The sequence below is a fragment of the Acanthaster planci genome, linkage group LG14 (assembly GCF_054643075.1).
Source record: "Acanthaster planci isolate LZ-2023a linkage group LG14, COTS_SCS, whole genome shotgun sequence".
In the NCBI taxonomy this organism is placed as follows: domain Eukaryota; kingdom Metazoa; phylum Echinodermata; class Asteroidea; order Valvatida; family Acanthasteridae; genus Acanthaster; species Acanthaster planci.
Window position 1 is genome coordinate 6,310,190 of NC_141790.1, and position 26,789 is coordinate 6,336,978.

At 39.6% G+C, this 26,789-nt stretch overlaps 1 protein-coding gene across 1 annotated transcript; it reads left to right on the top strand.

The window, feature by feature from the left end:
• Positions 1-15,945: 15,945 nt before the first annotated feature.
• Positions 15,946-25,746, top strand: LOC110985310 (uncharacterized). The gene is made up of 7 exons (XM_022246248.2): positions 15,946-17,109; positions 21,293-21,356; positions 21,705-21,727; positions 22,263-22,326; positions 22,630-22,721; positions 23,077-23,219; positions 23,658-25,746. Exons 1-7 carry the CDS (start codon positions 16,834-16,836, stop codon positions 23,875-23,877), a joined length of 882 nt encoding a protein of 293 aa, XP_022101940.1. The 5' UTR covers positions 15,946-16,833; the 3' UTR covers positions 23,878-25,746.
• The last annotated feature ends 1,043 nt before the right edge of the window (positions 25,747-26,789 follow it).

Genomic DNA, 26,789 nt, shown 5'->3' on the forward strand with positions numbered 1-26,789 from the left:
CAGCGCCGTCATTGGCTCTGGTGTTGATTTTTTGGCAGTGCGAACTTCGATTTCTGCCAAACAAAATAATATCTGAGTCGACAAATGAACGACGTGCATTATTTAACCCCTCAATACAAACAATGTACTCTCTGAAACAGCCGACAATCGCAAACGTCAACAATGCCCAAATGTCAGTGGACATGCTTAGAAAAATTCAGCTGGGTTTTGGTCACACGACACTGAGGTTGCGTCTTGAAATTACATGCGACTCTGTATGGATAGCGGCTGCAGCCAAGTCATTTTCCTACAAGTGGTTCTTGAGCCAACTTTCTACGCACACTATAACAGGAAACTAAGGCCCGTTTCAAACGTCGTGCTTATATGAAAAATATAAGCATATGTGCTCAATTAGATAGCACGGTAGTGGTTCAAGTTCAAACGTCGAACTTAATTCAAAAATCCCTCCGTCCGGCTGAGTTGGTGCGCTCACGTTGAACAACTTTGCCTTCAACGGTGAGCACTACATTCAGACCAGTGGTGTGGCTATGGGCACACGGATGGGACCAAGTTATGCCTGTCTGTTTGTTGGCCACATCGAGGAGCAGATGCTGACCCAGTATCGGGGCGTGACGCCATTAATGTACCGGCGATACATCGATGAATCAGTTGGTGCTGTCACCGGTACGTGTGATGACGTTGAGAATTTCTTAGCATTTGCGGATGCTTTTCACCCAGCACTGCGCTATACATCTGATGTGTCACAACACTCTGTTACCTTCCTCGACGTGCGCGTCCAAATCTGTGCGCAGAAACTTGGCACAACCGTGCATTACAAATCCACAGATCCCACGACTACCTGCAGTACCAATCGTCTCACCCACTCAAGTGTAAGAACTCCATCCCTTACTCTCAGTTTTTTCGACTGCGTAGGATTTGTTGTAGCAATGCAGAGTTCTCTGCACGTGGGAAGGAAATCTTTCATCAGCGCGGTTACCCTGCGGCTATCATAGACGCTGCCTTCAACACCGTATCTTCAATCCCGCGCGAAACGGCTCTGAAACCTACCGGGGCCAAGTAACGTGATCGTGTCCCCCTCGCACTCACATACCACCCTCGAAACATTCCGGTACGTGACATTCTTCTCAAACATTTCCGTGCAATGGGAAATGATGCGGCCGCAGCGTCCATTTTCGCAGAACTCCCGATTTGCGCGTTTAGGCGCGATCGTTCTGTCGGGGAGATGGTTGTACGTGCCCGGATGGATTCCGTCTCGCCGTCAAAAGCAAGCAGCAATTCCCCGTGTCAGCGCCCCAGATGTTACACCTGCCCCTACATAGTTAACAGCCCGTCGGTCGTCGGCCCCCGCGGTAGCTACAGCATACGCGGGGATCATACATGCATTACCCGTAATGTGGTTTATTGCAAATTACATGTCGTCGCTGTGGTAAACTGTACATCGGAGAGACCAAGCGCTGCCTTAGTGACCGCTTTGCAGAACACTTGCGCAGTGTGCGCCAACAAACACCTGGTCTCAACTGTTGCGCAGCTCTTCTGCCCGCCGCCACATACCCTTGGTGACGCATCCTGTGGAAAGCTGACTGATGTACAGCGTAAGGAACTGAAGCAGCGCGTCATTTTCGAACTTGGAACGCTGCATCCAGGGAGAATGAACGGGGATTTTTCTGCGTTCATTCGGAACTGAATCTGGTTGCCCTGAAGAAGGTACTCAGTTACCGAAAGCTCGGCAATCACATATTTCAGAGCATTGATTTGATATTATATATTCTTGTTGAATAAATCCAACATGGCGCACCAGCACAACACGAGATGTGATTTTGCGATCTTTCATCTTGAGTCGCAAAGAAAACGAATTTAGCTTCGGCGAGCACTACTGGTATGGGCCTCCTTTATTTCTCGAAAAAAAAATTGAGGCCTTTTTATTCTCACAGCCCTATGTTATGGTTCACGGCGGTCTTGCAGTGACGTGTCATGACGTCTCAATAAATTACCATCCAGCTGAACAGTTCCATATCATTAGGGAGTCTTCTTCCGAAATTTGGACGTGATTTTCAGTTTCAAAGGTCACCTTTCAGTATTTTTATCTGATATCAAGCAGGAATTCGAAAGAGAAATGGTTTAACCATGGAGCTATTTTACACTAGGAGTAAGCACATAGAGAGATCAAAAGGTTCAATGATGGCCACGTGCTGCAAGGACAAAACAAATTACGCGCCACTTGCGGGCTGTAAGGAATGCCGAAGAATTGTGGGTACCGCGCATGCGTGTCCGAAACACGTCAGCATGTTCAACATGGCCGCCTTGAGACGGAAACCACCGTCATCGGAGACTTAAATTTCGATAATTTTAGTGATTGTTCTGATATTCCGATGACAATGAAAGTCTTGTTACGTCTTTACATCCCCAAAACGTCTCTCTTAGAAGTAAACAGAATTACTAACTAAAACAAATTCTCCAACAATACGCACAAGAAAACTGAAAGATTGTAGCTGGTCCAGAGGAAAAAAACCCAAAAAACAAAAACACACAAATACATGGGGAAATTGGTTGTTCATTCTGTCATTGTCCACAACTGTCTCGGCATGAAACCTCGCCCCCTTGTCAAATGCATTTCTGCTGCAGGTTTCCAGTTTCTTTCAATCGTAGGAGCCTCTAGGGTTGCGACTTATGAATATATAAATATCGCAGTTTATATTTTGGGTATTTGTTCTCTGCCGGAATCGCAAAATGTCATAACTGACTTTAAAAACGTCCGACTTTTTGCCAAATAACCACCGCTGATTCAGAATTTTCCAGCGCATCTGCGGGGATCACTCGCTGACTCTTGAGGACTACTGAAGAGAACTACGCATCTTCTTTGTGCGTTATTTCCACCATTTATTTACTCCATGATGCCTTATCGAAACACGGGGAGTATGTGGGTTACCAGCTTCCTGGCGGTGGCGACCATTTTGTAGGCCTACAAAGAATGTCTAAGGGTCTTCAACACTGGGGCCGGTAACTGCGCCTTGCCTGTGGAGCTGACCAGAGCAGTTAATCGGGATACGGTATTTAAGGGCTTCGCTCTACTCCTTGTGTTTAATAGCTCCATGGTTTAACTGAAACCCCAATCTCCTCCGAGCTCCATCTATTACAAATCTTCCCTGTGCGTTTCGAGAAATTTCCATTGTAGTCGCCATCTTTTTTGATGTGTTTATTTGTCCATGATTAATTCTCAACACTACTACACGTTGTGAACGTGCGCATTCATAATGAACGAAGTTCAGGACCTACTTCGAATAGATATTGTATTCGACTCGGCATAAGCACGACATTTGAAACCACATCGTGCTTCTGCTGTAGTTAATGACATAAGCACGGCAGACCCTGTCGAGCCAAAACTTCAGTCGTGCTGGAATCAATTTTGCCGAGCCAAATTGGTTTCGTGCTTATGCTCTGCCGAATACATGTGCAAAAAATTCAAGTTGAATTGTATTTGACGCGACATAAGCACAACATTTGAAACGGGTCTAATTAAAATAAAGGACCTCGACAAGTAATGCCTTATCTAACTCACTACATGCACCAAATGAGGCTTTTACAAGAAAATGCCAATATTTCATATGCAAGGACTAATTCGATAACGCAAAGTAGGCGTTTCTATCCTTAATGAAACAAACGCTAAGCCCTCAGATCCGTGTATAATAACATTCATCTTAAAATATCTTTTTCCAAGAGAGTACGCTGAGAAAAAAAAATAAGAAAAGCAAAAAACAAACGTGATCAAAAGCTTTTCAAAGACACCTTTCCAAGGCAGAGTACACTTCGTCAACGATCCAGAACAGGCCGTGTTTATCAAAAGTAAGTGAGATCAATAATTACCCCTAGTCTGAAGATATCCTTTAAAGTTAACTTATGGCGTTTCACGCCTGAAACTGAATGTTCTTTCATCTTTGGATTTTGGACGTGGCGCACTTCGACGTTCACTTGACTTTCCTCACACAGCGTTGTTGAACTTCTTTCTTGAAAACCTTAAAACTCATTTGGTTAAAAAATGGTACTTTTACCTTCATGATACACTAATATTTCAGTGTCATGAAATTTCGTTCGAAATCCAAAACCGGTGGCGCCCGGAAATTTGGCTCGCATTCAGTTGAATGTTCCCTAACGTGGCGCACTTGACAAAGTCATAAAAATCCCTAATAAACATTTACAAAATCCTTGAAAGTTGATTTATTCTTGTAAAAATCATTACTTCCACTCAAATATTCATCTGCAAATTTGTCCGAAAATTGTTGTCCTATTTTTGGGCACATTTTAAAAGGGTTCATTTCTCACATCGGAAAAAAATCGGAAAATCGGGCGAAAATAAAATTTCGTCCAAACTTTGGAGCAGGTACGTAAGATCGTGATTTATGAATCAGGATGTGAAGGAGTTTGATGAAGTTTCCCTAATTGTGAAATTTGAGCTTAAAATATATTGCTCCGTTAAGATACAAGAAGCAAAAAATTGAAGTGCATGTTAGGGGCCGAGCCATGGTAGGGTACATCATTGACTGATCGGTTGATCTGCGTGTCACGACGTCAGTGTATAATATTGATATTGCGTTGTGGGGACCCGTCATCGTCACCGAGAAGGGGCGGGAGGGACAGGAACTGCAAGATCGTGATTGCAAGTGAAGATTAAGACTTCCATTTTTTCCCAATGTGATCTGAGTAAAATGATCACACATTGATACAAATACTATCCACTCCAAGAATGCAAATTACACAACCTTCATACGTGCCTGATAATCAAAACTTTCGTGATCCTTCCAGACCCATGATGATAACCAAAGGTTGTTCAAGATTCTCACTAATGCCGCGATGTACATGTACATGTATATGTGAATTTGCTACGCCTCACCAAGACCTTATAAATCGGGAGCTACTGGCTTTAACAGCGGTTGGTAGTCGGATTGGATTAATTGGATTGCATTGGATTAATGATAAAAGGCAAAACACTGACTTTTGGGTTGCATTTGTTGTTGTACGTCCAATTTATTGCTGTAGGTAGCATCCAAATTTCCAGAACTCCCGTGTCAAAAAACATCGAATCTTTTTGACGGTGTTCACCCCGAAAATCCAAATCTTTTTGGATGATTCGGCTATTTTCGGCATGCTCATGCAAAGGCAAACTTTAACAATGGTTCCCGCTACCCTTTGCGGTCGGTGCCTTTGGGGCCGGGTCTCACGTACGTTTACCGCGTCCACTTGATTTGTGTGCATGAGCTAAAATTCGGCGAAGTCGTTGCTACTTTCAAAAATCGCGATGCCAGCCAGCCTATACCAAAATCCACCTGCGGAGATCGTATGCATTGTGTAAAATTCTTGCTGAATTTATACCAGAGAAATATAATCAGGTTTCAAATTTTATTTTGTGATGTGGTTTTTTTTTTTGTTAATCGTAAGTGACATTTTGGAGAAAAAAGGGTGAAAGATGTCTGTGAATGTTACCTTTTCGAACGTAAAAAGGCTTTTTAAAATCAAGATTTTGAATTGTTCTCCAATGTTTTCACACTTGCTGCATATCTTGAGAAATATAAAGAGTGTTTGAAAAAGAACACCATGTTATGTTTGAGCTATGCACATGTGCACGTAGGCCTATGTACATTAACGCACGTATGCATGGACGACAACGACTACTACTACTACGACGACGACGACGGATAAATGATTCTCCTGCAAAATATTCAATTCGCAACAACTTCAAAATACCTCCGATGTTTGATCAGGTCTTAATACACACGGCACTTTATTTCGTCTGTTTTGATAAACTGGACAAATGGCTTTAAAATGGGAATGGCTGTGGACATATTTCTTTTAAATATGGTCGTATTTCTTTTCAAAAAGAATAATTCACTTGTTCTCCACTTGTTCTTCACAGTAAAGTGATCGAGGGCGCTTGCACAAACTCTCAACTGAGTGGTGCACATAGGCGTGGGAGTGAACATACGTGGCCTACAGACTCTTCCCCATGTAAGGGGTCATCCATTTTTGTCATCATTTTCACAAGCGTACTCTTTTTCCTGGCCCCTCCTCCCCTCTAAAAGATTACAAAATGAATGAACAAAAAATGATTTCTCTGTGATGCCTTTTATAACTCACAGTGAACGGCTGTTAATGTGCACTAGACGACCAGAGAATAGTGGCAGGAGGAAAAGCAATGTCCATGACAGGCCTCGAAATTCGCGGGGAAATTTCATCTTTCAGTTCGGGCAAGTAAAAATTAAGGACAAATTGCCCGATGGACAGGTACTTTTTTCTTTAAAAAAAGTGTCCATTTTTGTGGCCAAGAATAGCAGTCAACAAATATACCTTTGATTTGATTTGTTTTCCTCTTCACAAAAGCCTATAGAAAGTGGTAAAAAATTATACAGCTCCGTGGTAAGGCCTACAATGAATTTTCGCATCGTTACGTACATGTACAGTACATGTACACTGATGTACGTGTACATGTATATGTACAAAGGTGCGTGTATGGAGGGGTGCAGTGTCCAATTCAAGAAAAAATTTCCGCCAGACCAAGGCGCACGAAAAGTACCCCTGCAGATTCTTTTGAAAAGAGGGGTCTCTTTGGGCCAAGAAATGGTGAGATTGTGTCAGTATGCCCAGAATCATCTCTGTAGATTTAGGGGCACCCATCTGGGGGCAAAGCAGACGAAAATGGGATTGAAAAGTAGTCAGAAGAGCCCGAGAAGGTGATGGATGTTATTTGAAAAATGGCCGCTGGGAGGGCTTGGCAACATTCACTTTTTGGGGGGTGAGTTTGTTTTGGGCGGATAATTAAAAAATTCATTGGTTAACCTAATAAAAATTGAAAACCAAATGAAATCTGAAGGACCAACCAACACAATGTTTTTGTTTGAGAGGCCTCAGGGACTTCAGTTGCCTACCACGGGGCTCCAAACTTGGTTGATTTTACACAATTACACTATTTCAATGGAGCTTGAATTGGTTCAGTGCACCCTGAGCACGCTGGCACGCTGTGCAGTTAGCAGGGCACCCTTCCACACAAGGGAGAATGCATGTATGAACTGCAAAATACAGCGGCGCAGCGGAGCTTTGGGGGAAGCTCGAAGATACTGTTTCACATGTGGCTGTGATTTCAACCAAAGAGAGTTGGCCGGTCTATGATGATCGTCATTTTAAAAATATTTTTAAAGCGTGTGCGACCCCTGCCCCAGCGTAAACTTTGTACGCTCGCGAAAATAATGACAAAAATGGATGACCCGTAACATGGAGACGAGTCCACAGGATCCAAAGGCAACAACCGCTAAGGGTAGCAGCAGGAACACTAATCTCTATCATACTGACTGCCTGCGCACGCGCATGCCGAAATAGCCGATTCGTCGAAAAAGGTTCGGAACGTCAGGTTGAACACCGTCAAAAAAGATTGGATTTTTTTACGCAGAAGTTTTAAAAATTTGGATGCTTTCTCAACGCGGATGTTTTCTCGATTCAGATAAAATGAGATTACACAGCTTAGCGTTTAGAAAAGTGTTCCAATTTTTAAAAAATATATTCGGAGTCAACAATTTTATTTTAATCTTAAAAAATGTTTTGACTTTAAAAATCGTTCCAATCCTGAGAAAATGTTGGATTTGTAAAATCTGATTCGAATTTTGAAAACATGTTCATTCTTCAAAAATCTAGAAAATATGTTCCGTCTATAAAAATTCATCTGCTCTTTAAAAATTTAGTTGAATCTAAGAAACATGTATGTATCTTAAAATTTTGTTCGGTTTTTAAAAAATACATTCCAAAATACGATCTTTTTAAAATGACATTCGTTTTAAAAACATTGGATTCTTAAAAAAAGCGTTCAATTTTGAAAAAAGGCATTCCGTTTAGCAAAACACGTTCCAATCTTTTTGACCTGGATTCTGCTTCGTAAGATAGCCTATCGTTCCGTGATTTGTTTTGATCTACATTGTTTTCTTCTAGCTTTAGTTGTTTTTTGATTTGTTCTTCGTGTTTTTTTATAGTAAAGGCTCTATGCTGCCCGATGGTGTTACGAAGTGATTTCTCACAATGGAAATTCCCGTTTATACACACGTTTTTCATTGCACAACTGACATTGACAGTCACGTCATCAAAACTCAACCTGATTTATTGCAGTAATGTGTTCTCGTTCACACTTTGCAATCCATTTCCTTCCCAATAGACCATCGATATGGCGTGCATAATGAAGGGTGAGTGTGTTGGCCTGTTTAGAGTTAAGAGCCAACATAAATTATAAGGAATTTAAATGACAGCATATGAAAAAGTCGACAGTTACACTCCTGGAAGCAAGAGTGTCATGCATCAAGAAGTTACGGAAATATTTTTTTCAGGTGAGTTTTATCGTTGGCAATAAGATCTATGCTGTGCTGTGATATGCTGTGCTATGATATGCTGTAGCACCTCTTCCTGGTTGGCTGAAATACAGTCAAGGGTACAGTGTCCCAATTCAAGGGAAATTCTCCGCCAGGCGGAGGTGCACAAAAAGTACCCCCAGAGATTGTTTCGAAAAGAGGGGTCTCTTTGGGCCAAGAAATGGTGGGATTGTGTCAGTTTGGCCCAGGATCATCTCTGTAGATTCAGGGGCACCCATCTGGGGGCAAAGCAGACAAAAATGGAATTGAAAATTAGTCAGAAGAGCCCGAGAAGGTGATGGATGTTATTTGAAAAATGGCCGCTGGGAAGGCTTGGCAACATTCACTTTTTGGGGGGTGAGTTTGTTTGGGGCGGATAATTAAAAAAAATCATTGGTTAACCTACTAAAATTGAAATTAAATATTTGTCTGGTTAATGACACCATCACGTGAATACAGATCTATTCTTGGACAGGCAAAGGATCTCTCCAATAATTGAAGATCACACCATAGAGTAACTTCCAGTTTAGTTATGCTATCCTTTTGAAACCATTAAATCTGTTGCTATCTTCAGGATTTACTGGTGCAAATTTAGTGACGGATTCAAGACGCAACTTTGCAGACCATAGTGTTAAAAACAAATTATGAGTGTTCCACCTTCCGTTACAATAGTCGACATGTTAGGAATTTTGATTGCTTTTGCGTTTATTACCCTCGATTCTCGGGGGTGCAAGACATAAGCTGGTGAAAGACATTACGATGCTGGATTTTATCAAAATTCCATTACTTAATGCAACGCCGAGCTTGCTCACTTATATTCAATAGTCGTCTGCATTTGAAAGAAGTTTTATTTAAATTTAAAACAGTTCACATTCAACTCACTTGCAATATGTTGGGACGGACAAACCTTCTAAACGCAAGCAACCTGTCTCTGAACTTATAAGGTCAATAAGGTTTCTTTGACAAAATTTACTTTTGATGTACTTTTGTAATTCACAGGTTCAACTGTTTCCAATCTTCAAAAAAATACGCTCATGATAATGGCTAGAGGACATAATGGATTTACAAATGTAAGGCCTAAGCCGTGCTGCTGCCGTGCCAGACTTAAATGTATGTTTTAAAGTTAAGCACGGCAGCAGCACGGCGTTTAGTGCCATTTTGCATCGGCAAATTTTAAGGTATGCGATTAGCCCTGTCGAGTTGGAAATTGAATATTTTAATTTTTGTATAGCCACCAGCAATATGTCCCAACAGTGAGGCGAATAATACACAAGTAGCTGTCTTTATTCATCCTCTGTTGACCTCAGTGTGATAATTTTTTTCAGATATACATGTATACGTATATCTTCGATAAATTATTTTACAGGAATTTATTTCATATCAGTGGCTATTTTGTTAAATTTTACATAAATAGACAATGCGAAGTAATTTTCGGTAACGAAGAAAAAGGCGAAATATTCTACTAACTCCTGCTTGATTTGGGCATTGAGCTGGTTCTGTTTCCTCATTTACATAAACCCGGCAGGATTCTGCCGGATTCATTACCCGCTATCGGTCCCTACGTTCGGAAGACGTCTGTAAGTTGTCTGTGGACTACGTACGGGACGGGAAACAGTCTATTCTGTTGGACAGAATACGCCACGTTACTACGTTTCATGAATATTCATGAGCAGATTGGAGCACGTCATTGGCCGATTCCGCCACTCGTCCAGGAAGCACGTATGTTCGGTACGGTCCCCATAGGCTAGCTGGGCATGCATTTTTAGTTGTGTGTCCGCACATGCGCAATAGTGACATAATGGTCGGCCTGAAAAATTATTCTTGCAGACAACGCGCATCGGTGGTGACCCACGTGAGGGATTTGTACTGCCCTTTCCCTTGAAGACTTCGTGTGTGAATAAATTGCCAAGAGTTTATCAAATGGTGATATTTAATAGCTTCTAGTAAGAAAGATCGCCGGAGAGTAATCAAAGAAAGTGGAAAATGGCAATCTTACGACAAAGTATAATTATGAAAAATTATCGTTTCTTTACATAACTTTGTGTATAATTTTCACAATTTTGCCGAGTTTACCTTCAAATAACTTTGATGCTACATGAAAGACTAGTAACTCTTGTGTACAAAAAAAGATTAGGCCCACGTCTAGGAAGAAAACCATTTTTTGAAATTCACTTCGTCTTTCATTGTGACCCATTTTCGTCATTTTCCGTGTTTTTCGCCTTACTTAGTGCCCAATTTTCACACTTTGTCGAATTCCCCTGAGATCTTCTGTGATACTGTCTGGAAGACTGATAAATATTTTGTATTTATTAGCTCATTTTTTTCAAGATCGAGAGCCATTTGTCTGAAATGCAGTTCGTTTTTTTATCCGGATTCAAATTTCCGCTCTAAGTTTGGCAGCGGTCAAATTGTCCGGATTATGGGCATGGTGCACACGTACACATACCTGAATACTAGTGCCTTTGGGTACGAGTTGACCTACTGCATTGCACGAATACACATCAAATTTCCCGACTAAAGGCACAAACAAAACTTCCCGTTTTCATACGGTTTCCTTCTTGTATATACTTTCTCATTAGAGCGTTCATGATATTCTTCACCATTCATAAGTAGAGAAATGTCAGGGAAAACTCAGCAAAACTGAAAACAAAATCTCAAAAAGTTGGCTTCACTTTCAACTTCTGACTCTGTTACCTCGGGTGTACGCGATAAAAACGGGCAAACATTCGGCAGAAAATGGATTTTTATAGTGTGCAAGTAAGCAAAAGGGCTTTGAGTGTTAAATTCTAATTGGTATGGAAAAAAGGGGCAAACAACTTTATCTGAGCTTGATGTTGATCGATTACGTTTGGGGTCCACCTGCCCGAGTAAAGTCGTGTTTGACCCTACAGTATCTCTCTCTCATAGGCGAAAGATTTATTTTGCGCTGGGGTCACACTGTTTTGTTTTATTTGTGATATTGTCATAATCTACTTCACCAACCAAACATGTCTGATAGAGCTTTTGCCTATACGTCACAAGCACAGTTTTTCCAACGAGCGTGGCTGGCAAAAACTTAACAAGTTTCACAAAGTTTAATTACATCTTACATAAATATCAAAACTCTAAATAAATGTAATGAATGTTTTACTGAATACACAAAGAAAAAGGCTCCCATGTTAACAATGATGAAGCCAAATGTGCATTTGAGGCCAAGTTACTGCCATCCAAGTGTTAACTCCGCCTATGGGACCCAAGCGGGACCAAGAAAGGGTGTAATTTTCCTGGCAACGGAGGCTCCCTCAGCGCAGAGGGAACCGCATTTTGTTGGTTCACGAACGACTATGAGATGCACGTGGTGCGGTCGCTACCAACATATGAACACTCCCCACCAACATGGCTCTTTTCAACCTATGAAGGAGGGGGAGCTCAGTGCTCAAAGCGGATAGCTGGCCGCCGCTGAAAGCATTGCATCGTTTTCTGGATAACAGACTGCGTGCAATGATCCATTGAGCTTTTTTCTGTAGATTGGACATTTGCGGGGTTCATCGACCAAGTTGATCGGCTGAAACTTTCCTAGGTTTTCAAAAGGATTTTTACCTGCTTACCTTAAAGGCATAATTGTTGGTTACTTTTGGCATACCTATACAATATGTAATGTGTTACAGAAAATGTCAAACAGTAGTCAATTCAAGTTATTAAATTCTACATCCCGCGTCTGAAAGGATGGTTTATCAGCTCTGCAGTGATGGATGTTTGGGATCACGTTTTCCACAACTAAGGGTTTTTTTCAAGTCACAATGAAAGAATCAACAATATTGATTAGACTGTCGGCTGTATCCGCTGCTGCATTGGCTTCGAACCAGCCATTCGACCCGGTAAACTAGGGCGTCGAGTAGTTAATAGGTCTGGACTATATGGTGGGCAGGAAGTCGTGGGTTCGAATCACATCCGGGCAAGTGAGTGATGTTTTTCTGGAACTCTCGGGTTACACCGAGAACACAGTATGAATAATATTGAAAAACTAGTGTAAAATGAAGTTGGAATGCTTCAAAGTCAAAACATATACATTAATAGCCTCAGTTGTTGCAAGCTTTTGAGATACACTCGCTTCTTTGACTGACTAACCACAAATATGCTGTGGACTAGCCATGGCCTATAGGTCATCTGATCTTACACCCAACGATTACTTTGGGAAATCATTCCCAGATTTTTGAAAAGAATAGGTTATTTATTTTAATTCCACAAATAAATCCAGTTATTAACATGAGAACGTTTGTATTCCCAGTACTCATGCGCATGCCCCTAACATCAGCGATGCATACATGTTGTAGGTTGTAGTCCATGGACTTCCGCTGTTATCAGCGATTCCATCAGCACTGTGCATATACTCAGCGAATTTACTGAAAACATCAATCAGCATACGATGAGTCATCACGGTTATTTCCCAAGCTTTCCTCTCTCTATTTTAAGCAGCGTCTGCTTTTCGGATTGAACTTCATTGCAGCAAACAGTCTTATTTATGACTCTCGATCTCTTAACTTGCACAACTGCTATTTTTATTGATGGATGAAAGTGATATTAATCGGAAACATTGTGATTTAACCAACAGACGATTGAGTGACAACATACTTAAGTACTCGATTGACACGTGTGCATTTTCCTTTTCATTCCATTCATTAATTTTCCTTTCATTTTGGGTCTTCCTTAAGTTCTGCCGATTTTTCACAACACTAACAATGTGTTTAATGACTACACCTTGTTAATTTTCTCTTTTCGTAAATGAAACCAGAGACATTGAATTCAGTGTCACAAAACGTGACAGAATCGGCGTTTTAAACTACCAGTTTCTATTTGGGGATTTTCTTCAGTGAAATGAAGTTCAGGCCAATTCTTTCCACGTTATCATAAACTTTCTTGAGGGGGAATTAGAAATTAAGGGCCATGCCTGACTCAGCTTAAACCGCCTGGGTGTAATAAATGAAATTGGGGCAAAGTCATATGAGGACTAGACTTGCCTTTCGTCACACAACAAAATTGGGGATGCAATGGGAATGACAATTTTGGGGGTTATGACACTAGCAATGCAACGGGCTCATTCCATGTGTTTGGTTTCTTATCTTTCGTTTTGTTTCTTTAGATTCTCTTATCTTTAATTGAGGTTTACACCAGATTTTCATTTTTAACATTAATGCTTGATATGTTTTTATGTTTATTGAGAAGTTTTTCTGACGTAAATTATTCAGTTAACTTGTTATTATTCAGTTAACTGGTCCGACCACTGCACTACCTGATGGATCTGGCTCTAAGTCGACAGGCCTACAGAGAGTTGGTCGCCACGGTTACCTACTGTAACTGGCCATGCGAAGTCAAGTCAAGTTTTTGTTATATTAACACGCACGTAAAACTGAGTTTTCGTTTTTACCAGATTCAACTTCATGCATGGCCTGTCTTTCAACTTATGTTGTCGTGTCTTTCACCTTCCCCGTTTTTTTCTAAAGCTGCTTACCCACGTGCCTGTATTTTTGTATGTCAGTCTATTTGCCACAATGCTTATAGATTCCAGATTTGAGAATCAAGGTTTGAAACTGCATGACGTTAACATAACCCATAAAATTAAAATTTCGAATTGTTTTTATGTGTTTACTTTTTTGTTCGTTCACCTTTGTCAAAAATAGGAATAGAATTTTCTGAGCTGTATAACAATTGGTGTTGCAAGGCAAACATGACATTTGCCAGTAGCCATTTAGGATTGTATATATAAACCTGTACTGCATCGACACCTTTACGATTGTCCACGATCAGCCAGTCGTAAAAGGGGCAGCCCCCGTGGAAATTGTTCTGCGCATTGGGGACTCCCCCTTGTTCCCGGGATTTTCTGTTCCCCTGGAAAATTGTTGTGTATTTATTCTATCCCGTTGACATTGAGCATCAGATGTACAAGCTATATATTAATTTACGACCCTTAAGAAATGAGTCGGCTCACAACGTCTACCAAGGCTACAAATCAGCAGTTGACTGTATGCTGGAAATGTAGACTTATATTGATCTGGAGCATTGAACCTTGAGGTCTTGTATAACGCATCAGTCTTTCACAGTCTGTAACACTGTTTAAAATCGCGCGTAAGGCTACAACGTAATGCGTGAAGCCATCTCTTCTGCATCTTAGCAAGCTTACTATAGATGCTTCATTCATCATTCAAGATGTTCGAATGAGAACGATGGCTTTGCCGAAGAAGATCTGTGATCAGAATGTGAGGTCGTGAATGCAACCTTAATGTATCATGTCGACCTTTATACAAATCTACAAGGCGTACACAAAAAAGGTGTTTATCGAAAAGTAACTTAATATTTTTTTGTTCCTTTGAGGAAGATCACGAAGAACTTCCACTCCGAGTTTTTGCATTTTTCAACTTGCCTAATAGCAGTAAAATGACAGTTGCTCTGTCACCATGATTACCTAATCCGTTGAATCCATAACGCACATTCACTTCCTTGTAGTGTACAGACACTATTGCTTCACCATGTTTCCTTGGTCAAAGTCTCACACACACGGGGGCTTTGTTTTAGTTTTGCTTCATCTTATTTTTCTTTTCTTCTGTTTTTCATTTTTTTGACAAGGAATGTATTGCTCAAACGAGTAATTATAGTGGAAAATCAAATCACCAATAATTGATTTACAAATAGCAGCATCGCTCTAAGGACTCAGATTTTCATCCAGGCTTTAAACCACTCACTGTCTGGAATTAGTGCACAGACTGACCACTTGCTGCTTTAGTTAAACGTGTACAGTCTAATTTTCTGAAAGCGATTAGTAAGCTCACTAATTGTAATCAGGCTGTTTAAAAGCGCATAAAAATCTAGAGGAAAAACGAAATAAGCTCGCGAAATGACTTCTTTGAATACTCCCAATTTGTCATCATAATTATCATCACCAATTATCACAAGAAAATCAAACATTTGCCAACACTATTATACTGCTCCCTTGTGAAAGTATTTGCCATTGCAAATGCGATATTAGTTTCTTAGCAATCACCGTATAGATGTTTATTAGGAAGGCATGGAAAGGAGTCACTTATTCTTTTAAAGGTGACACTTGACGAGCCACCATTAATAGCTGACCAAACAGTTTAAGACTTGTAATTCTTGTCCATTTTCACCACAGGGGTGGATCTAGCTTTCCAAAAAGGGGGGGGGGGGAGGTGGTGTCAAGAGGGTAGGGTTGTAAGGCATGCCGACTGAAGGCCCTCCCCTTTAGGGTCTCTGCTTTCTCCTTTTTGGCCTTGGGCAATACTAGTTTATCTTTAGGAACTTCAACATTTCGTTTATTATTCCAGCCCCACTTTACAAGCATCACGACATTATCAGCAGCAGCACAGAGGAAGGAGGGGTTATCTCTTCTCGAAAAATTAAAAGCACCCTGCTTTGGCTATTTATGTTCTCATTATTAATTAAATCGGTCTCATCGTAATCCATATTAGAAACCGAAAGACCGCAACACAGTATCCTGCAAACCGTCCAGCTGCACCACTTCCGTGATGAGGCCATGAAAGCGTAAGAGGTGAAAGTGTGGTTATAAATATCCTATATTACTAGACATCCAAATCTCGGTTTTATTTAATAGATATGAGTTTTAAAAGTTTTATCTCAATACGGTATTTGGAAGGCCTACGTATTGGAAGTGGAAATGCCAGAATTAGTGTTTCCTAGTTGCCGTTCCATGTCAATTTACCTCCAGGGCTAATTTATCTTTAGTTCCACCACGAATCCATTATCCACGCCTTGTAAAAATGTGTTTTGATCCACTATAATTAAATATCACACTTCTGTGACTTCACATGAACATACGCCTGTGTTATAAGGAGATCTTCCTTAACTATTTCGCCCACGCCCGTACTGAATTCAGTATTCCGAGTAAAGTAAGCCAATATGAATATCCCGTCTAATTTCTGGAAGCCGCTATGCTACAGTATGTACACGTATTTCAACTTATTGCACACAATGTACATGTACTTCACTGCATCGGTACCCAGAATTTCTCAGTTGCCCTGATACATGTACATGTACATTGTTGGTTTGGTATTTACTCATCGTGCGGGGCCATTCACAGCAAATGGCTTCTCAAATGTAATCCTGGGAGCATAGCGTTGGTGTTGTGACCAGGGTTGGTCGACGTTGTTCGGGCTAGCTTCACTCGTAGTATCGATTGCTTAACTACCGGTGCGACTCCATATCGGTGCTTCCCCGTTTTTATCTTACGTTCGACACCTACCTGCTTTCCGTTGCTAAATGAAAATTGCCTCATCCGAAGGAAACGATAACACACAGCAGCGAGATTTCCTTGTTTTCGAACATCTATTTTTATTCCTTGGTTGCAATTAATAAAATTCAGTGTAAAACCTATATAAACTGTGCATGAACGTCTGGAAGCATTTCATTCAAGAACCCTCTCTCAGCGATCACGTTATACCGACTCAACATGGCATTATCCTACAGCAACAGCAATATCGAAGCGTGCCTCGTAAAACCAGTCCTTGAGAAGACGGCTGAGGCTGAAGATGCCATTTCGTATACCGCATCAACCAAACACCGAAGAGCATGGCACATCATTCAACTGGTCCTACACGTAGTCTTGTTTACAGCTGTCATTTGGCTTGTTGTACAAGTGCTACATCTTCAAAATGAACTTATTCAGCTCAATCTCCGGCAGTCCAGTAAGCCAGGGGGTGATTCGTCTAACTTCAAAGGGAATCACGTGAGTACCCCTAATACATTTGTTTCGAACGAGTAACAGTCTATGGGAACTTGGCCAATGACGAGCGTAGCCCAAAGGTCTCTGTGGAGTAAACGTGTTTCTTGCAGTTAACAATCTGGTTCGGAATAAACACACACTTTTGAAGCCAATTTAGCATAATCGTTCATTTTCCTTGACTAATTTTCAAATTCATGCAGTTTTTCTCTCACTAAAGGAATCTACAGGGTTAGCTTTAAAATCACTGCATTTATTTTTATTGCATGTATAAATTTATTTATTTTGTTCATTCCTTGTTATTTGTAACCAACCACAATTAAATTTTGATCATCCTGCAGTTCAAATTTTGCCATCTATTTTATATTGGTGCTATCGAATTCGGAGTGCTTTAGATGCAGCAAAGTTTTTCATAAGTTCTTTCTAAAGGCAATTTCATATTGGCATAAAGTGTTTACGTTCGTTTGCATTTATTTTAAGTGAAATCTATTTTCCAATCTACTTATATCATAATTGCTCGTATAAATGGGCACAAGAACGTTTTGTTACATGTAGTTATCACATTATTGTTTCAGCTTATTTCAAATTCGATGAAAGTTCAACTTAAGTTTGAAGAAAATACGCATGCTACTCATGATTTCCTGCAGAAAGTCGGTCAACCCCCTTAATCTACTTTATTTTTTTGGTGGGGGGTTAGGACCTTGTCAAGTTAGCAAGTGACTAATGGTCATCGTTACACTTTAAATGTAAATCACAAAGTACAGAAACGAACCGGAAAAATGATAGTGTATGGGGTCAATCCATCAAGTTGAGGAACGTTTTGTGACATCTTGGCAATTTTTGATGAAGTATGGGGGCACTCAGAGTAGATGCTGTTGGTTTATGTTGCGTTTGACTTTCTCCCTCTTCTGGTTCTGGGATATTTCAAGGTATTCTGAAATTATTCATTGTTAAAGGACAACACACCATTTTTATCAAGTTTAACTAGCTTAAAATTATTCCTGAGTCGATTTTTTTTTCGAAATCTGATGTGAGGTCTTGGTGATATTAAAAAAATATGTAAAGTGACCCTTAGTCGCACCTTTTTTCAAATTTGGTGTAAATTTGCAAATTTCTTGGAGCGACTCTGAAACTTCCTATCAAATTTCCAAAATTTAAGTCAAGAATGATGTTCTGGGCACAATCTAAATGGCTGTTTTCCAATACGGTACTCAACTTCGTTTCCATTTCAGCTTTTTTTAACCACCTGCCTTTGAGGTTGCTTTCTCAATAGTAAGTTCGATAGCGACACAGAAATATCAAATAAGATGCCTTTAATCTAGTTTGAACTCTTCAGGGCTATCAATTGATATTGAAGAAGAAGCCTCAAACGAAAACAAAGTCGAGTATTGAAAAACGGCCTATGAAAAACATTGTGAATTCGGTTTGGGAAAACAAATTTCATTTTTTTCACCTACCCAATTCTCCTTGATACGACTATTTATTTTTAGAAACCCACGGACTATCCACCTTGATGGTCTCAGTGATCTTTCATTACATTATTTATTATACATTATTATTCTATGTTAATAATTTCAATCAAAATGAGTTTCGATCATCGCTAACATGTTTTCTATTCCCATAGAATTAGATGGCTAAGCCCTCGGCCTCCCTCCCGAAAACAAGCCGAAAATAAGCAGAAAATGCAAGAATATCATTTTCGGAAATAACTGACCGTTTCCGTATTAACTAACCCACTCGAAAGCGATAATGTTAGCCTGTTTTTGTGTGTGTTTGTTTGTCACTTTTTTTTCACCTACTGTCTACGGACTCGCTTTAGCAATATTTTCACTTTGGGTCGGTTCAATCGTTATTTGTTCAGTGTGAAAAACTTAGAGAATTCCATCAGGACATGCAATAGGTTTTGTCAGTAAATATGATGTCCAAACTGTCTATGTGTTTTTTCCGTCTGGTTGGAGATCAATGTGAGTGTCGTAAAAACACGCCCTCTTTTGTTCCGCTCAGAGCAGATTATATAAGGACCCGTAGTAATGCTATAACATGAAATGCGTTTAAGCAGGGAGGCAAGTAAAACACAGGTACCCATCCTTGCTTAGTCTCTGTTGATCACAGTGTGGTAATTCATTTTATCATAAAATGTATCATTCTACTGCAATTTATTTCAAATCAGTGGTTATTGTGTTGAATATAGTTATTTGTTTGTAAGGAATTAGAAGAGAAAACGAAATATGCCACCAGCGCCTGCTTAATTTGATTTGTGCATTCAGCTGGCTTCCTTTCCTCATTTACATACACCCAGCTGTATTCTGCCGGATTCATTATCCGCTACCGGTCCCTACGTTCGGAGGACGTCTGTAAGACGTCTGGAGACTACAAACGGGACGGGAAAAGGTCTAGCATGCATAAACGCAGACAACGTCACAGAAGATCCCAACTTAGTGAAGTCTAAGATTGCTCGCGCGTGCACCCATGTCGAACTTCTGTGATTGGTCAGAAGACAACGAGGCGGATCTATTCGTTTTCAACCTCGACTCCATGGGCTGCCTGCACGTTTCTTCTCTAGACCTTGGTCGTGTAGAATATGAAAATGACGCCAAATGGCTGTTTAGGATGAATATACATAAACGTAAAGTCAATCGCGTGCGTATTTCAAGCTTTGGGGTTGCACTACACCAAATATGCGCCTATTGAAAAAAGCGTAATACAAGATCAAAATAGCGCCGCCTGTTGACTCACGGAAGAGGTTGGCCCCCGTTTTTTTTCACTGGAAGATCAAGCTTATGGCCAGAAGATCACTTTTTGGTTTAAAGGGGTAAGCCACGATTTTGTTATTCGCCTTTACCTAAAGGTACTCCCAAAATAGCAGTAAAAGTATGCGCTCAGCTTTGAATGTAGCCGTCCGCCTCTATCCAAAATAGGCCCGCAATTTGGGGCTTTTTGTTAAATACCCCGAACTGGAAACTATGCGTGCAAAATTCGGGATTTATAGAAATATTTCTATGATTCCTCCTGATTATGGCATGTCTTATTATAAAAACTCTGTTCGTTCGTGTGCAGATATACAACGATATGGTGGAATGCATCCTTAATACGCTCGCGCCCACGTATTCTCTTGCACGTCACGCGCACGCGTAAATCTGTATCGCGGTTAAACAAACTGACTAAAGGCTAATTAAAATACCCCAGGTATACTAGTGGGATGTGAAAATTATGCAATACCAGGGGTTAGATCGCGCAAGGCATGGTGAAAAACAACATGGCGCGGCAAGATCGTACCCATTAGAACGAGGTTAATTCGTTCTACACTGGCTCATCACGTTCTGCGTCACCCATCACGCAAATGAACCTTTCCTATGAAATATACAAATAAGGCAGGCGCATGCGCATTGCTACCAATGGTCGGCAAAGTTGCTTAAATTTATGTCTAAACAATACAAAACTCTATGTGCGCGCAACTATGAGCTCAAATGCGCTGTTTCTATACTCAGGCTTATAGTCTGACATGAGTGCAAAACTTAAAGACAAGATAGAATTGTTAATTTCTCGACCTGAGGACACTGAAAACTTCATTTATTTTCGAGAGAAGTGTGCTGCAGTATCGGAAAAAGGCTGTAATACGGTTTTGATTGACCTTCAAAGAGCTCCCTCCTACACTGCCAACAGTGTTGTTGGCCGCGCTTGCCAACCAGTGGTAGTAGCGCACATGCGCCTGTTTGATTTGCACATTCCGTTATAATGAGATTGTATACGACTAGTCGGCGAGAGGCACACACCAACGTTCAACACATAGCTATGGGATTGTCTGAAAAAAAGTATTGCTGAACAAAATCGTTCGAAAAATTCATCTAAAAAAAGTTGTTTTGACTTCTGACTCAAAATCATTAATGAGAGGAAGTCTATATTATATTTCTTGATATACATAAAATAATGAGTGTGAAATTTATGGTCTAATTATGAATGCCTCTGGTCTTCTGCTCAGGCCACATCATCGTCCATTCACCAACAAAGTACATTCTCTTATATTCAAAACGTAATGTACGCATTTTTAACTAAACCAAGTGACGATGTGAAAGCTGACCGCAGTTTGATAATAGAATTCTCTGAAAATACCCCAAAAATGCTTCATAGTGTCAATTTTTTTTAATCTCTGTCATTAAGTTTATCTTATTTGCATTTTTGTATCGAGCAGACGATGTCCAGCGACAGCGAAGGGCCTCGAGTCAGACGCCAAATCAGCCATGGAGACTCTATCGGTAGGTCTACATAAATTATACTTTTATAAGCCTGGGGATGTCCCACACCTCAATAGACAAAAATATGAAAGTTGGAACCTTCACTGATTTTGCATGAAGTGAACTTTAAGTGAAATAAAATAAGTGATTTTTAAACCGTTGATTCATTGTAAAAGGTGGTCAGCCAAACTTCAGATGCCTAGACAATGTATGAGTTGCCTACACAATGCATGAGTTGGGTGTATCTTCTTTTAGATGGATAAAGGTATTTCTATTTGAGTTGCCAGACAGAAGGAGTGTTGCTGCTCATGTCCAAAATACATACCTGTGAAAAAAATTCATTTTTTTTCTGGTTTGCTTGTTTGGCAGGTATGGACTCAAGCTACGACTACGTAAGTTTCATTGCCATTAACTATGTGCTTTCATGGGGAAATATGCCTGCCTAAGGACATTGTTATTTTTTTAAGAATTGAAAGACGCAACATAGCGTGAATAGGACTTTCCTTGGGGCAATTAAATATCCAGAATATCGTTTCAGAAAAACAAATCCCATTAGGCACCCAAACCTGAAACCTAAACTGATTGAATCACTTCATACTGATGAAAGGGAGTTAGTTATACTTGCATGGATCATCCCCCAGGTTTGCTTTTACTTATCGCCAAAATGTTAGCCTTTACACCTTTTTGTCAAAATTCCACCTCAAATAAGTGGAATAAATTATAGGCATCGAAATGGGGGGTCATTTTTATAAAAACACGAATCTTCTTGTGAATTCACACTTAAATTAACAATTTATACACATAGAGCTATTTTCTCTTGAATATTGAACAAAGCCCTGCCCGCACCTGTAGCCTCCTCCGCAAGGCACTTAACCTCAATTTATGGTCTAAAATGGTTTAAATCGCGAAAACGTTTGCTTCCTGCAGGGTTATCCTGGAAACGAAGGATTTCCATCTTTTCACGTCACAGGCATACAGCAGCCCGTGGGAGGTAACCTACTTTCTATACTTTCATCCTTTTGCTAAAATGGCAAAAGATTTCAAGTTTGAATAATTACTACAGTCAGATTTGCATATTTTCATACTCAAAACCTTAACTTGATTTAATATATTCACAAACTGTACATCTACAAATTAAATTCGGACTAAAATACCACAGGCATATTTCAATAAAGGAAGTCCAACAACTGTACTACAGTGCGCACTTTAGAGATATGGTGCATGGAAATCAGATAACAAACACTATTTTGAAACTAGCTCAAAGTTTTTCTTTTGTAAAAAATTCTTGTTACAGGAAACTGGTTCACATTTCACACCAGCATGGACCCTGCATTTTCCAAATATTCTCATGAAACTCTCGGATTTGTTCACAACAAATTCTTCGAGGTATGTCTTTGAATTTCCATTGTTTAAATATTTAGTCATTTTTGTCGTGTAAATAACACTGGTGTGCTTTTGGGGAGGCCTGAACCTGTTCTAAATGTGATATGCACCCATGAATCTTTACCAAGACCAATTAACAAGGAGCACAAGCCCCTGAACAAGTGGTGTGGAGCTTGTATTTCGAAGTTCTAAAGACATGTACCGCAAACCTTCCAGTTATCTTTTCTGTCATTCTCTGGTTCAAATCTTATTTGGCATTTGTGCACCATGTAGCAGATTGATACAACAATGCAAGCTGCGTTGTCGACAGGACCTTTATTTATTCCATGTTTTTTTTTTCGTAATACTTCGGAACTAGGTAACCATGCCAGGATACTACTTTGTGTACAGTCAGATTTGTTACAAAGTGAATGATCTCTCGAATGGTCATGAAGTGGTTGTTTTGCCTGATTGTGGTGATGGCGTTGAGTTTACTATTCTTCGAGCTAAAGCCCCACAAAGGTACGTAAAAAGACGTGGCTTCGTTAGAAAACAAACTAGTTTACATTATATATATTTTTTATTGAATGGTAAAATAAATATCACCAAGTCATTCTAGTTCATCAGTTAATTTAAGTGTAATTTTTGGGGGATGCAGTTGTTTTCATTTTGTTATGTGGCTCTTATGGTTACCCCTAATAGTTCTAAATTCTCCATCTTCAATACAGAGGGATATAGGTAAATGTCTGAGTAATCAATAGCGAAAGCAGTCGTTAGATTAGACAAGCCAGCTGATACGTCATCACTTATCCCGATATCCAGAGCTGAAGATATCATTGAATTAACCGTTAACCATTGACATTAATTTTTAATTCGCAAACACAAATCATGTACGAAGACTGTGAAATATTTTGTAAAGGCATTTGGAAGTTGACGCAAATATTTCCCGCTTGTGTACAGAACTGTAGATAATGGCCAGACTGCTCTTGAAGACACAGGCTACGCTGGAGGCGTATTTTACCTTGCAGCGAATGACAGGCTCGGTGTACGCCCCTTTCCGGGCCAACTAGTTCCTCTTGAATACCAGGATAACGTCGCGCAGACAAGCTATTTTGGAGCATTCTTGTTGACACCAGATAGGCACGTTGAGGTGGATGCAGACCTGAGACGTTGTCTGTAAGCACAATGTCATAATGGCTTTCTTACCTTGCTTTGCTAGTTGAAAGTTGTTCAGACTTGACTCTCAATCAAACGACAGAGTCTGTAAATGTGTGAATACTATAAGTATCGGTTTAGATTACAACATTCATATTGCTTAATTGATAAATATATAGAAAAATGCTGTTACGTGTATATAACTGCTGTCGGTGGTCTATGTCTTGTAACGAGTATACGTAATCTCAGTCATCGTTCTTGCTACGCTTCGAACAAATATCTACTCCTAAGTTATATGCTTTACAAAACTTAATAAACCTGCTGTTCAAATGGCGTTATCAGCCAACAAATGATTTAATAGATATAAAAGAAGCAGTGAGGTGTAAGTGTATATGCATTTTATGCAATAGTCAGTGTTGTAGTCGAGACCACTTAAGACCTTCACAAGACCAACACAAGACCCCATTCTGAATTCGAGTCACAAGCTATTCAAATGAAGTGCAACATCCTGTTACTTGTGACTAGTCTTGTGTGATGGTATTGTGTCTGGTCTTCTGTCTAGTTTTGTGGTGGTCTAGACTACAAAGCTTGCAATAATCAAATTAGTTGGTGGACCTGGACCAGAATTTTTTGGGGGGATTCAAATCTGTCGACCTTTGTTTGGCGAAATGGAAAAATAATTAAATTCTAGCCAAAATGTATTTTTGTGCGACCGAACTCGTTCTTATTTCTGTGACAGTGCCGGAAAAACATAGTAATAATGACATTTTCTGTTTGCAGTATCACCCCCAATAAAAAGCACTGAAGTGAAGTTTCTACCGGAAACCACTTCACGGTTTACAACCTAATTAGGCTAGTGAATGAGCTTGATTCTGCAGTGCAGTTTGTTTTTAGTTTTTTCATTCCTCCACCGTCATTTCCTAATTTCAAACACATCCGCAATCCTAAAAGTAAAACAGTATGGCTTCAGGGTCCTAAAATTCATAACGCTCGACTGGAAGGAAAAGTCTGGCATTAAAATGTTCTGTAGGAGGTCACATCTCTTTCTGTACAATGTTGGTTACTCTTAATAATTTTTTTTCAGTTTATAATTTTGTAATTAATATCTGGCTGCTGTATGGTAATCAAACATCATCAGTAAGTAGTAGTTTTTCTCTTTAAATGAAATCCAGAAGATTTCACTCTTAATTTCAAATTCACATAACGTTTAAATCTAAACTTAATCGGCTAGGTTTTTGTACCTAATACTTAATGCTAGAAAGAACAAAAAATGTTAATCTTTAGCTGAAATCCGAACACATATTGATAACTAACCAGTGCATCATAGGAACCATGCTCAGTCATTCCTTACTTCAAAATGTAATTTGGTTTGCTCCTTGCTGACCTCCAAAAAGCATGCGCTTTAATTTAACTGTCCCATCAAGGTATGATGAGAGAGAAGACTTACTTGCGAATACCCTGCGACTGATGCCGATTGTACATTTGGAAAGTTCGTTTCGCCTACGATCATTTTAAAGAAATAAATGCGAAGATGCTAAACGTCGTCATATTCTGCATGAGTTCGCTGAAACTGCCTAAATGTAACAAGCAAATGCTGTAATTATATGCACCAGTCACTGACCCCTGATTGAACACTTGTCTTTACAGGACGCAGGTAAACTCAGTTTTACTGTCAAACCTGTCTGATTTGATTTATTTTTTTATTTGGAGTTCAGAGTTTAGATTAATTTTAAACCCCGCACCCCAATATACGTGTGGGCCTTAAAATTGACATAAAAATATTTTTATTTTGTTGGAGAATATCGAGGTTGTAAAACGTTTTTATGGTCATTGGACCCATTTTACATTATATGTGAACGTCATCATGAATTTGATTAAAGGTTGAAACAAATTACTTGTGGTGCTGCCTGATATTTGTTGACTCAAGTTGTTGTTTTAATTCAAGTCTCGATAAAGATGTGGATAGGAAACAGTAAATGTGACAGTCAACACACAAATTCTGACTCAAGAGTTCTCAAAGATTAGTTACGAACATAATTATCAAAGAATTGTTAATTTAGTTTCAATTTGGATACACTTGATATTCGTTTCTTTTCCAGACACGTATGGCATGAGATATTGAGGAGGTAGCAACATGTAATTGCAGTTTTTGTGTGGCACTGTTTCGCGGGGGCTCAACGACCGGGAACTTGAATTGATTATAAATAGCATGGATTATAATTTATGAAAGTGTTCCGGGGGGGGCATAACGACCGGGAACATGATATAATTTTGACTGGTGCTGTTGTTCCCGGGGGGACATAACGACCGGGAACATGATATAATTTTGACTGGTGCTGTTGTTCCGGGGGGGGGGCATAACGACAGGGAACTTGAAACAGTTCCGGGGCGGGGTTAACGACCAGGAACATGTATTGCTATGAAACATCATAATTTCAAATTTGTGCTACTGTTCCGCAGGGGCCGCAACGACTTGGAACAAACTCTCATTATTGTCCGATCTGCCAATAAAACTGCTCTGGCCTGAAGGAAACAAGTTAAAACTCAAAAGTCAGTGTCCCTGTCTTCCCTGTCTGTGTATGTGGCAGTAAATAAAAAAGAAAGAACAAATAAAATTATGAACAATGAACAAAAATAGATAAAACAATTAAAATGAAACAATAAAAAACGTAATTAAATAAAATTAATAAATAAATGAAATAAAAACAGATAAAATAACTAAAATAGAAAACAATTAAGAAATAAAACAGAAAAAATAAGAATCAGTCAGAAAATATAGATATTCAAAATTAAAAGATAAATAAAAAACTTAAAGTAGAAAAACTAAGAGAGGAAAAACTGTTATTAAAACAAAAGAGACACCTACAACAAAAATGTAAACACAAATCGTTATTGTTGTTTTAAATGAAGTAAAAAACTCAAAAACAAACTTCCAAG

Coding starts and splice junctions, on each gene's coding strand:
- LOC110985310 (XM_022246248.2), top strand. CDS start 16,834: ATGGCATTATCCTACAGCAACAGCAATATCGAAGCGTGCCTCGTAAAA. Junction 17,110..21,292: donor CTAACTTCAAAGGGAATCAC/GTGAGTACCCCT, acceptor TGTATCGAGCAG/ACGATGTCCAGCGACAGCGA. Junction 21,357..21,704: donor CAGCCATGGAGACTCTATCG/GTAGGTCTACAT, acceptor CTTGTTTGGCAG/GTATGGACTCAAGCTACGAC.